The sequence below is a fragment of the Vidua macroura genome, chromosome 3 (genome assembly GCF_024509145.1).
Source record: "Vidua macroura isolate BioBank_ID:100142 chromosome 3, ASM2450914v1, whole genome shotgun sequence".
NCBI lineage: Eukaryota > Metazoa > Chordata > Aves > Passeriformes > Viduidae > Vidua > Vidua macroura.
Genome location: NC_071573.1, coordinates 103,880,780 through 103,893,592, shown reverse-complemented (window position 1 = coordinate 103,893,592; position 12,813 = coordinate 103,880,780). Strand labels below are relative to the sequence as shown.

Genomic DNA, 12,813 nt, shown 5'->3' with positions numbered 1-12,813 from the left:
AGAGATTCTCAGGAATCTACCCCAAACAGCTCACATCGTGATTTGTTCCAAACAGGCTGAATTAAACCAGGCTGAGTCAGAAGTGGAAAACAGTAAACACCGTTTGCAGCACTATGAAGACAAACAGAGAGAACATGTGGCTTGCATAAATAAGCACAAAGAATTACTAGTTTCCAAAGAAAAGGAATTAGAGGTATGTGTGGTGGGGTTTTTTTTTAGCTATTGAAGTCAGATGGTCATGATTCTTCTAATATTTAATAATAAATCATTCCACTTGTATAACATACAGACCATATTAATATACTCAGCTGCACTGAGTATTCTCTCAGCTATGTCCTACACTGACTGTGTAAAGCAAGTAAAGTAATTTTGTGTAAGTGAATTGAGGCCTCTTTTTTTCTGATAGGACACCAGTTCTCTCTTGACAGATAAATTAGGGTTCATCCATCTAGGACCATTTCTTCTGTCTTTTGCAATGAGAAGATTAAAATTACTTAAAATTTGCGGCTTAAGTTAAATTGAATAATATTGTTTTGGTTTCTTGGATGGTAGGGTTTTCCTTGTACAGGCCCCATATCTGGTCTTTCAAGACTTAATCAAGCTTTATTAACTAACTCTAAAATCACATCCATAAAGACTTTTGGAAGACTGCTCTATTTAAATATGGTGATTTTGGTTCCTTATTTATCTGCATTAGCTAAATAACCGTGACTGTATTAAAAATCTTGGATACAGTTCTTGGCACTGAAATAACTACCCGTGTATAAATGCTGTCGATAAAATTGTTAACTGGGTTTGCTGTAATGAAAACAGAAAGAACACAAAAATATTGTTCTTGCTTGGAGTTTGTAGCATAAAATACTCGTTGTGAAGACTAAACAGATTTTTGAAAAATGTGACAATTATTTGAGTTTCAAACTTTAGGAAAAAATGGCAAAAGCAAGGCAAATCTTCTCAGAGCCCATCAAGGTCAGCAGAACTGTTAAAAGTCTTGATGCAGAAATGAATCGCTTGAGAGAGAAGATAAATTTAGAAAGCAGACACCGTGGAAACAGAGAAGAAATAATACAGTAAGTCATCTTTACTGTCTAAAACAGTTCAGGTAGGATGGAAAAGAGAGGGGAAAGAAGAGTTTTCTTACTGACTCACTGTGTGTTTATGTGTGTTTTTACTCCTTAAGCTATCTGTGAAGCTCTAGAAATGTTTGTACTGATTCTCCCAGTACTGAACAGGTTTAAGAGTCCTGAAACACCTTGCAGTGATTTTAAGCAGCATCTGTGCTGTATATATGATGTTACCAATAATCAAATATCCTCTTAGTGTTTTGAAGTATCCCAGTTAAGGTAACACAAATTTAACTCGCCATTGTTTTGTGATGCATTGAGGATTAAGCATAATTCTAGTTTGAATAACTAATGCACAAGCTGGGAAGCTCCTTGAGTGTATTTCAGGGAAGCACTCCCCTCAGGTATTCTTGAGCATGGAGAAACCAGTCATTTATTCTTCTTGGTGAAAAAGTTTCTTTTCAAAAGAATTAAAAATAGAATTAAGATTTAATTATTGTCTGCATTTCATTGTGAACAGTGTCTTACTTATCAAATGCTTTTAGCTTTCACTTTCAAGAAAGTTTTCATTTGAATATTTTGGTTATCAAAATGATTTTCAGCATTTACAGCAATAGCTCAGTTTTAATGCAATGCATATTATTCCTAACCTTTCTGTTAATTAAAACAGGCAATTTCATTATGCAAAGGAAAGATATGAGGATGCAAGCAATAAAGTGAAGAACTTAAGGAGATTTATTGCAATGCTGGATGAAGTAATGACAGAGAGGCTCAAAGTGTATCGGCAATTCCTAAGGTGAGTTTAAGACAGTGTTCACAACAATTGTTTTAACCTAAGCTTGCTCCCAGTTTCAATCTTATCATGCCTGAGAGTTTAGAGGCATGTATTTTGCTTCATCCCAAGAACCTCAACTGTGCTGACTTCATCCAAGGCAGTTCTGTTTGAATTCTGGTTTTGGTCAGTAAAATGTCAGCAACATATGAGGACTTGAAATAATCTGGGCTGTCACTCATTTTTATTGGTTATAATCAGTGGTGCTGAGCTCCTATAATTTCATTTTAGGCCAAACAATTCTCCTCTGCTGTGTGCTGAAAAATTTTGAAGATCTTGATTCAGATTCTATAGTTTGACAGCTTCTTTTCCATTACTGTGTACATCCCTTCTTTCTTGCTTCAGTCCGTTAATATCTTATACCTATCCGTGAAGATTTTGTTGTTGCCTTCCTTCAAAAGGATTCTCTCCAGTATGTCTAATGTCGTCCACTTGAGAGTGCAGTTGATTTTGGGGGAATGTTGTTATTGGAGGAGGGCTTAATACTTAATGATGCACAACTGTTGATGAAAATCTGTTGTCACTTTTTCATGTATTTAAAAACTTGCTCCCCTAATGTTTGTTTGCTTGATTTAAGGAGACTTTCTATACAATGCAAACTCCACTTTGAGCTTTTATTACGTGTTCGAGGTTGCTCTGGACATATAATTTTTGATCACAAGAATGAGACACTTTCCATAACAGTAAGTTATTTTATATTACTTCAATTGCTATAATACATAATGAATTATTATCTGTTTTAGTCTCAGACACTAGGAATGCATTGCAAATGATAGAATAAATTGTTTTTCCCTCTGCAAAATGTGATACACTAAGTTGTAATGTTATTCTGATCAAGTAATCCGTTTAATCATATAAAAGAGTTAGTTATGAGTACAAGTAGAAAATTGTGAAGTATAAGGTATAGAAATGTTAGGAGTGTTATGCTTGAAATATGCAGCCATAGGAACCTCACCAAGAAATTGCTGGACTTCTATGTTTTGGTTAAGAAACTATGAAGACTGTCATGCCCACCAGGTATGCTGCTTGGAAACCCCCTACCCTTCCCATCTTGGTTTTAATATCAATTATTCCAATCAGTAGACTTCAGTAGAGATGACCAGTGATTGTTTTAGGATAAGAATACTGATGAAGTTCTATAACTAGCAAAACCAGTCATTGCAAAGACTGGGCATATTATGTATGCATAGTATGTAAAAGAACCTACGTAACAATGATTCAGCAGAAAAAGTATGTAAAAATGGCTAGATTTTGTCTGTTGAGCAGGACACGTTGGAAGAGTTTCCAAAAGCCTCAGTGAATACATGTCTGCTTAATCACATCAAACTTATCTAAAACTTATCCAGAGTGTTGGATAAGTTTCTTTCGTCCCATTTGGTGACAGTAGGATGTTGTTGAAAACAAGCAAGTACAGAAAACATTGCCATTTTAAATAGTTGCTAGATTACAAGGAGTAAATGTGGATTGGTCATCTAGTCTTTCAAAATAACTCATTCCTGGATCATTGATAGGAAGTTCAGCAGAATTTGTGTGATTCTATAATGGCTCTAGTTGTTATTTAAACAACTTAATGCAGGAAAGCTTCAATAGGTTTTTTCTGTGTATCTTTTAACATACATCCCGAAAAGTTTTATCATGGATTTATTTACTTTTGTTTCTGTGGCGGACTTCAGTTTTAGGGATTAAGGGGAAAAATGTGCAGTAGCAACATAAATACATGCCACAGTCCTAATTAGACAGGTGAAGCACGTGTATCTGAAGATACACTAAACTCAGTTCATAAAATACCAAGTCATTACTTGGCTTTTTCAGAATATATTTTTTTAATAGCTGATGTCTCACATATCTCACAAAAGAGATCTGTATTTAGTCAAGGAATGTAAGTTGCAAAAAGAAAACAATTCCCTGCAAAAAAAAGGATTCCACTTCAAAATAATCCTTATTTGCCTGCTTAATTTGTTAAAGTCAATGCAATTAGCAGGGCAAGAAAATGCCCAAGTTTCATCTTACAGAAGTGGTGCCACAAGATGTCACCATAATCAATGTAACCAAATGGCTGTTCACAATGTTTCATGTATTCCATGTACCCCTTCCTCATTTAAAATTTGTCTGTAAATCAATTACCTGGTTTTCTATTGTGGCTGGTAACCATGGGATTTTACTGTTATGGAAACATTTATGTTGACATTTATTAAGCACTGTGTAACAGCTATTAGAAATAGAGATTTGAATAACAAAACTCCAGCAGAGTCATTCAGTCTGTTCAGTGTGTATGACTGTGATAGAAGAAATTGCAGTGATCCTAGAAATGTGTTACTAAATGGCTAGGAGCCATCCCATTCCAGAATGGCAGTTGCAGTGAAATACAGAAAAGTGTTTTCAAGTGATCTGTTCATGTATAATGTGTTTGCTCTTAAAATTATGATTCTGTTAGTATATCTTCATCTCAGATTTAAAAATTGCTTCAATATTTTTATTTCAAGGTTCAGCCTCGAGAGGATGAAAAAGCTGCCCGTAGTGATCTGAGATCCTTATCAGGAGGTGAACGTTCCTTCTCCACAGTTTGTTTCATTCTTTCTCTGTGGAACATTTCTGAATCTCCTTTCAGATGCATGGATGAATTTGATGTCTACATGGTATAGTTTAAACTTAAACTGTATCTCCCATTCTGATTTGTATAAATTAATGAAATAGTTGGGTTGTTACTATTTGATTAGATTGTATACTGTATTTGATTAGATTTAAAACCACTATGGTTAACTGTAACTTATAAAAAGCCCCCAGACCAAAATCAAAATCCCCCAAAGCAAAATTTGTTAGTGATCTTGTTCACTTTGTTTGGTGACTTTGGAAGCTTAATGTGTTTCTGAAGTTGGTATCCAGTAATATGAGCCTTTCTGTTAATTTATGTGCTCAAACCATTCTTCAGCACAAAAATAATAAATCAACTGGCTCTGTATTTGTCAGAGGTTGACTGTCCATATTGCTGGGACATTCTGGGCTTGGCATGTGCTTTGATTTATGCCAATTTTGGGATCAGTGTGGGGTTTCTTCAGAGCAAATGTAGCAATTGGGTTCACTGTTGCAACTATAAAATGTTGGAACATTTTATAGAAACTCATACTTCAGCTAGGAACATGTTTCCAAGATGTTGGAATGCAGAATAATGAACAATAAATACTAATGTTAGCTAAAAGTGATAAATCTTATTTTTGTGTACAGCTTCCCTGGACAGGCCACTAACCCATTTTGAAATTTATTTTCTTTTTTTTAAGATTTGTTTCCTACATATTAAATATGCAGGGTGGTATGAGTTTGAGAAAATATTTACTTCTGTGAGACAAAGATTTGATACTGGCTTATATTATTTTGTCTCAGTGTCCCTTCCTCATCAATAATTTATTTACTAGAAATCACTTAGAGGGAACAAAGATAATATAGTTTCTATTAAAGAATGTCAAGAACAGTATGCATCTAAGGTAGTGAAGCAGTTGTTTTTCAGCCAACTTTCAAATCTTAGATCCTCTTTTAAAAGTTAGTTGTGCAGAAGTTTATCCATCTTTCTTGAAAAAGATGGATATTCAGAAGTGTAGGCTTTACAAAGAGCTTGCATGTCATCTATTCTGTAAATTATTCCACACAATTTGTCTTTCCACCACAGTGCCAGTAATGCAGCCTTACTGTCCACACGTTCTGTAGTCTTGGTGTAATCACAGGGCCCCACCACATGAGGACTCCACGATGTGTTTTTGTGGGAGATCTCTGCTTTCCTGAGGAACAGTGCACAGCAGTAGAGCTTTGTTGGTCCCTCCTAGTAACAGCTTCCTATTGCTCATCCTTTTCAGTAAGCCTAATGCGTAAGGTTCCATTCCAAATATTAATAATGATAATAACAATAATAATCCTAATAAAAACAAGCTCCATAATATCATTGGTTTCATGGAGCCCTTAAATCCTCTCAGGTGATTTTTCAGTAAGGATTTTACAGGAAATATTATTCTGCTAAAGTACAGTTCATCTCAGCATAGCAATAAAGTAAGAAGTACTATATGCACATCAAAGATGATAGAAAAACACTATAAGTAGATGAATGTGTGATTTTTCTGATAGAAGCTTTCCATTGCCCGTGTATGCTAAAAAGTACAGTCTAAGAATTTCCCAGGCTATAATTCGTAGCTTTTAGATTTTTACCCTAATGTTTCTTCAGGTTTTCTTAGTTTTTATTAGTCTTATTTAAATATTTTCTTTAGCCAGCCATGACTGTATAGCAGTTAATTCCGATAGGTTTTCTAGAATCATGCTTTCTAATGTATTTATTACTGTCAGTACCACTTCCTGACAAATCTTTCGCCTTTAGGATATGGTTAGCAGAAGAATTGCCATTGACATGATTCTGGAGAGGGCTGATTTTCAGAGGCATCGACAGTTCATTTTGTTCACCCCCCTGAGCATGAGGTAATATTGTTGTGGTTTATTTCAAGACAAGAATTGCAAGGGAGTTCTCTTGCAAGAAGTGTAAGTTGAAAAAGTTGAATGTGAGGAGAATTAAATTTTGCTGTTTGTTGCAGTAGAACATAAAAAATGAAGCAGTTCTGTGAATTTAAAAGGTTTTCTTAATAAGTTTTTTTTACTCTTCCTTACATAAAGGTAATTCAGTGGGACTTGAATAAGTTTATCTGAAATAAAACAACTTCTGGAAATGTTTCATTTGTCAAACAGGCTCTTCTTAGCTTTGTATGTCCCTCTCCTCTCGCAAAAATAACAAAAGACTTGGGGTTTTTTTCTGTACTACTCTCAAGGGGTTTGTCATTTGAGTTTATATTATTTTCTGGGTTTTAATATTGCTGATCTAGAGACTCATAGCTTACACCATGTTTTAAATTTGTCATCTAGTGGTTCAAAATTCTTTCATAACCTCTATATAAAACCCTGGTAGAGCCATTCCCAGTTTAAAGGGACAGTCATGTCTCTAACCTTGTGCAGCCAATTCCTCTCTATTAACATAGTGTAACTAATGAAGCCTGAGAAGATAATTAAAGCAGTCTTCAAAAAGAAGTTGATTTATTCCTAATTTACTTCCCTCACTAAAGTATATAAAAAGTTAAGTAGTGGTATCTGTTGTTATTTCAGTGGAAAAGCTTTTGTGGAGATTTTCTGAATCTAGTAAACACACAGGATTTTTTTGTATAGTTACTGTTGAAAAAATTAGTAATTCAAGTTCAGTTTGAATTTGTTATATGGCTCCTTGTTTCATGTTCAGCAGACATTAAATTTAAGAAAAATATGGGGGCAACTTCAGGAAAAATCCATTTCGGGTAATCAGTGGAGAAGCCTGTGTAAATTTATGTTTAGTAACTTTGCTCCTTCTTAGTATGTTGTGACTGATTACATGTGTGTATAGTGTGTGCTACTTCAGTATCTGTAAGGCAAATCCTTACTTGTAGTCCATCATTTGTTCATTTGGAGGTTTTCGTAAAATAACCTTTTCTGTAGTTAAGTCAGTCTAATTGTTAGAAATCACATGATTTAAATGAGTGCTTGTCTTTACCTCAAGCTTTAATTCAAATCAGGCCTGTGAAGCCCGAACTTCACCTCATGTTACTGTTTTTTAAAACTGTCAAAGAAAAAAGGTGGAGTTATTTAAAGGAAAATATATAACGTAAAGAATCAAATGGAAGTACTAAAATTATTGGAGAAGAAACATTGTTTAAATGATGCATCCTTTATTTTTAGTTCTCTGCCTACGAGTCCCCATATTCGAATCCTCCGCATGCCAGACCCTCCAAGAGACCAAAGAACACTGAATTTCCAAAATAGAAATGATGGAGATGAAGATCAATAAGTATCTCTGTATGAATATGGTATTATATTGAAGACAAATGTGTAATAATATATGTAAAATTATTGCTTCCTGATACTGAAAAAGATGCTTAATTGTTAGATACTCTCAGGAAGATATTTCTGTATTGTTATTAATTATTTTTTAAAGGATTACTGTGTATGCACAGAACAATAAGCACAGTTTGGATGAGGAGAAAATTTTGAATGTTCTGTTGATATTTTTAGCTACCAAATGTAGAATTTTTTTATCTGTTGTTCTGATTTTTCTTCTGAAAAATTTGAAATATATTTTGTATAACTGAAATAATATTTTAATAAACTGTTTGAACTGATACTTGTGGTAATGTTTTAGTGTCTCTACACACTTAAAATTAGCATTAAGTTACAAATACTGTTTTCTTCCTAGCTATGCTTTATTTCTTAAATATGTGGTAATTAATACATGCAGTAAAATGAGTTTCATTTGTTTTCCAGTGAAACCACAGTAGCTGAACATGAGAAACTATTAGAACTTATACTTTCATAATTAGAAAAGGGAAAAATTTATATGTAGTAAATTATCTTGGTGGGAAAATAGTTCTTTCTTTCCTTTCCTAATGAGTTTGAGTGTCTTTGGACATAAGCTTAGAAAACCTAGCAAGCTGTGTCTTTATAAACCTAGATTCTTAATCTTGGTGAACTGGTTCTTACACATTCTTGAGTTTCCAGGTACAGAATAAGTCTCTAAATATTAATTTTATCATAAGCTAAAGAGACACAAGTCTTTCCAATATATAGGAATGAAGTAGAATAAGAACTTTGGGAAATAATGTATTAACTTTTCTACAGCATTGTAGACCTGTGTTTTATTTGGTCTCCCTGCCCTCTCTCCCCTCCCATGTTTCCGTGGGACTAGAGCACTTAAACTTGATTTGTTTCGATATTGCAAGCATTTACTGGGGATAAGAGGGAGAAAGAAGAACCAGATTTTTCAAACTCACTCAAATTAACCTTTTGTTCTTCTGTTCTTTTTTTTCTCCAGGAACTTGAAATTTTTGGCAACTCTTCAGAAAAAAAACACTTTTTAGAGTTCAGCTGCATTTCTTTTCTGTTGTTGTTTTAGGGGATGTTTTGTTGTTGTTTGATGTTACATGGCTACAAAAGCCATTGAGACTACTCAGAGAACAACATTCAGCAGTTTCTGCACTTTTTTACTGAATAGCACTTCGTCAATAAAACCTTATTACACTGTAAGTTTTAACTTGACTTTGTAGCATAATTTGTTTTCAGTCGCAGCATGGTGTAAAACTTGTAGGTTTCTTTAAAATATGGAAGCTAGGTAAGAATTGAAGGAAATACACCTTATATAATCATGGTACCATAAAAAATGCTGAATTGAAAGGGACCCATCAGCTGTGTTATGTTGCTAGTTGACTTCTGGCAAGTTGAAGTCCTGCATAAGGAGAAGGGCAGTTGAGCTGGAAGTGTCCCTTAGTTCCTCAGGTCTATAGTAGATTGCCAAGATGACATTGCATTATTTGTATGTTGATTCTTACTTAGAGGCTTGCAACTGTGCCATTGCCAACTGTAGGCTCCATGCATTACATCCCTGCCATGACTTAAAATGCCACCTCGCCCACTTCTGCCCTGCCCATCCCTCTTGAACAGCCTGTAACCATCCAACAGGGCACTCCAATCACAGGACTAAGCCCATAGTTTCACTTACACCAGTGATATCAGATCTCTGGGATTGGGCCAAAGGCTTGTGACAGTCTTGTTCCTCATGCTGTGTGCATTAGTATAGAAACATTTTGGCCGTGATGCTTTGCAGCCAACAAACCTGAAGGAGATGGAGGGATCCCATTCGTTTTCTCAAGTCCTTGCACACCATGCCATTGCTCCCCACTTGCAAGCCTGATTTTGTCCCTTTCCTCTTTCCAAGCTAGTTTAAATTTCTGTCAATGAGCTCTGCTGGCTCCTGTCCTAGAGCTCTTTTGCCCCTCTGAGATAGGTGCATCTCATCAGGCGTCAATAGAGCAGGTGTTCAATAAATCATCCCATGGTAAAAAAATGAAATTTTTTTGCTTACACCAGCCTTGGAGCCATGAGTTGGCCTGGTGGATCTGCCTATTCCTGTCAATATTACTCCTTGTTACCAAAAGGATTATGGAAATCGCTATGTCTGTTTCTGATCCTTCAGCCTTCAACCCAAGGCCCTGCAGTCTCTTTTGATTGTTCTTGGAATTCTCTTTGTTTTTTCGTCACTGCTGGCTTGAACAAGCAATAGTGGATAGTAATCAGAGGGCCTTACTAGATTGGAGAGTTTTCCAGTAATTTCTGTTACCCATGCCCCTGGGAGCCAGCAGAATTCCCCATGAGTTGGTCTGGTCTGCATATCAAGGCCTCCCTCACCTTCTTCCCCTTAGAGGGAGTCTCCTATTACTGCTACCCTTCTTTTCCTGTTAACAGAGGAGGTCTTCATGCGGGGTACAGGAGGTGTTGCTTTAGGAGGCCCCTCTGTCCCAGTAGGACCTTCTCCCACCTCATCATCTGACCTTGTTCCAAAGCCTCATACCTGTTGTAGAAGGTTCCAGTCCTACTTGTTTTCAGGAGGAGGAGGAACCTCCTCCCAGTATGTGGAGTGACCTGCTTCCAGCCTTCATCTTGAGCAGACCCTTGACTAAAAGAGCCTTGACTAATTACCCTGCAGGGTTCTGAGTCCACCTGCTTCTCCACTACAATGGAGGTTTGAAACTCCTGGGAGTCTTGATACTGTGGCATCTCTGTAAATAACCTGTCTTGTGCTTGTTCACTCGAATACCACATAGCCTGTTCACTTCCTCCTGAAGCCCCTTCACCTGGTGACAGCTCCTCAACCACAGCACACCTTCTGCAAAAGAACTGCCTCGCAGGGAGGCATCAGGCACTCCTGTGACCTGCACAGCTACCTCAGCACTGTCCAGAGGCCTCTGACACAGCCAGTTCAGTGATCCAGCAGCTGCAGGGGAGTGAGCCCTACGCCGTGTCATCCATAACTGGGGAAGCTTCCACTAGTACACAGATACAGCTGGGGCTGAAGGGCTCTTTTTGTCCTCTTCTTCACCAGGCACTGAGGCTGTTTGCCTCTACAGGCAGACCTCAGACAGCCCAGGGTAATGGGCAGACTCCCAGCACGTGTGAGGAGGTTACTGACAAAGAGGACCAGGCTTTTTGTTAATGTGCATGCTGCAAGAGACAGCGGTCATCAATTGAAGTGGGGAGGTTCTGGCCGAGTAAACCAGGAGGGATTGTTCATGGTGAAGGTAAGAGGTATTTGAGCATGTTATGCAAACAGGCTGTAAAATCTCTGTCCTTGGAAGTTTTTGGAGTCTACTGAATAGACTCCTGCATCTCCTTCAAGCAGAGAGCTGGGCAAGAGATCTGTAAAGGTCCTTGCCCATCTGAACAATTCTATAATTCCATAATTCAAGGTACTTACACCTTTAGGATTATATGAAGATACTGGGGGGCACCTTACAAAGTGCATGCTTGGCAAAACTTGTCTGGAACCAGCAGGTCGAGGGAGGTGATTCTACTCCTCTACTCTGCTGTTGTGAGATCCTGCCTGGAGTACTGCCCCCAGGTCTGGGGCCCTCAACATTGGAAGAGCATGGACCGGCTGGAGCAGGATCAGAGGACGCCACAAAGATACTCAGAGGGCTGGAGAACCTCTGCTATGGAGACAAACTGAGAGTTGTGTCTGTCGAGTCCAGAGAAGGCTCCAGAAAAACCTCGTGACACCTTCCAGTACTTAAAGGGGGTACAAGAGAACTGAAGAGGGACTTTTTACAAGAGCCCGCAGTGACAGGACGAGGGAGAGTGGCTTTAAACTAACAGGTGGTAGATATAGATTAGATATTAGGAAGAAATTCTTTATTTTGAGGGTGATAAGACACTGGAATAAGTTGCCCAAAGAAGTTGTGGACACCCTATCTCTGGAAGTGCTCAAGATCAGGCTGGGTGGGGTCCTGGGCAACATGTTTTAATGCAAGATGTGCCTGCAGGGGGTTGGAACTGAATCATCTTTAAAGTCCCTTTCAACCCAAACCATTCTTTGGTTCTAGGACATGATCATGAGCCACATGTTGAGCTTGACTCGATTTTATTATGAAAGTGGAGTCGGCTTTAGACCTTCTTACAGTTTGAGATAAAATGGCATTGCATTATTTCCTCCTGATTCTCTTCAGTATAAAAAAAAAAAAAAATGGCAAGAGTGCAGAGGCAGAAAACAGTAAAGCATTTATCTTCATTAGTCTTCTATAATGAGTTGTGTGGAGAAAAGAGATTAAGGAAAATGAATGCATTCCTACTGAGCTTACACTTCAGCTTTCTCCCAAGCTTTTATAGACTTACTTAAAATATTGGAGGAGATGGCAACAATTCTGCTCTTTCGTTCAAATCAGTACTTTGTATTTATTCTAATCTACCCCTGTACTTGATGAAGATGTGTTCCTGACTGTATAATTATTATAAGCATATTTTCATGGTGGAGAATTAATTCTGAATAAACAATTACCAAAGCCCTTGCATGGATGCACTTATTTTTGCAGTGATCCTACTAAGGTCTCAAAACCATCATATTCTTGGTTCTTTAAATACAGAGTTTACTGTAGTGGCTACCTGTAGAGAAGATTGCAGTGCTGATGTTGTGTTTTTGAGTTTGACTGTGTTTTTGAGTTGTTGGCCATTTTGGATGGCAGTGCGTTGCTTAATGCTGCACTAAAGTAAATGGAGCCTGTATAGCTACATAAATTCAAGGTGCAGGGAAACACTGAATGAGAAATTGCTTCTCATATATGTAAACCAGAGGCATAAAATCTGAGAAGTATTCAATGTGGGCATATCATTCTCAGAAGTATGTAATTTCTAGAATCTGTATTTTAAGTTACAGCCAAATGCATGAAGCATACTTCTCCCTAATTTGCTAAGGCTAGTCTAAGTAAAATTCTGGTGTAGAAAATGTAGTTGACATTTCTGCTTTTGCTGTTTGGAATACAAAGCAACTGAAAAATGATAGTATGGCTGTGGTTGTGGCAGCAAGGGATTCTGTGATCCCCC

At 37.3% G+C, this 12,813-nt stretch overlaps 1 protein-coding gene across 9 annotated transcripts in view; it reads left to right on the top strand.

Annotated features, from left to right (window-relative positions):
* SMC6 (structural maintenance of chromosomes 6) overlaps positions 1-8,982 on the top strand; it is a 39,674-nt gene extending 30,692 nt beyond the window's left edge. For 7 of the 9 annotated variants that reach the window (XM_053972639.1, XM_053972634.1, XM_053972635.1 and 4 more), the window contains 8 exons: positions 56-193; positions 925-1,070; positions 1,735-1,860; positions 2,474-2,579; positions 4,380-4,532; positions 6,254-6,351; positions 7,630-7,746; positions 8,759-8,982. In XM_053972639.1, coding sequence (XP_053828614.1) covers positions 56-193; positions 925-1,070; positions 1,735-1,860; positions 2,474-2,579; positions 4,380-4,532; positions 6,254-6,351; positions 7,630-7,738 — 876 coding nt within the window. In that variant the 3' untranslated portion in view covers positions 7,739-7,746; positions 8,759-8,982. Of the gene's footprint in view, positions 1-55; positions 194-924; positions 1,071-1,734; positions 1,861-2,473; positions 2,580-4,379; positions 4,533-6,253; positions 6,352-7,629; positions 7,758-8,758 lie in introns of all 9 variants that reach the window. The other 2 variants (XM_053972638.1, XM_053972637.1) reach the window with 2 other exon arrangements.
* The last annotated feature ends 3,831 nt before the right edge of the window (positions 8,983-12,813 follow it).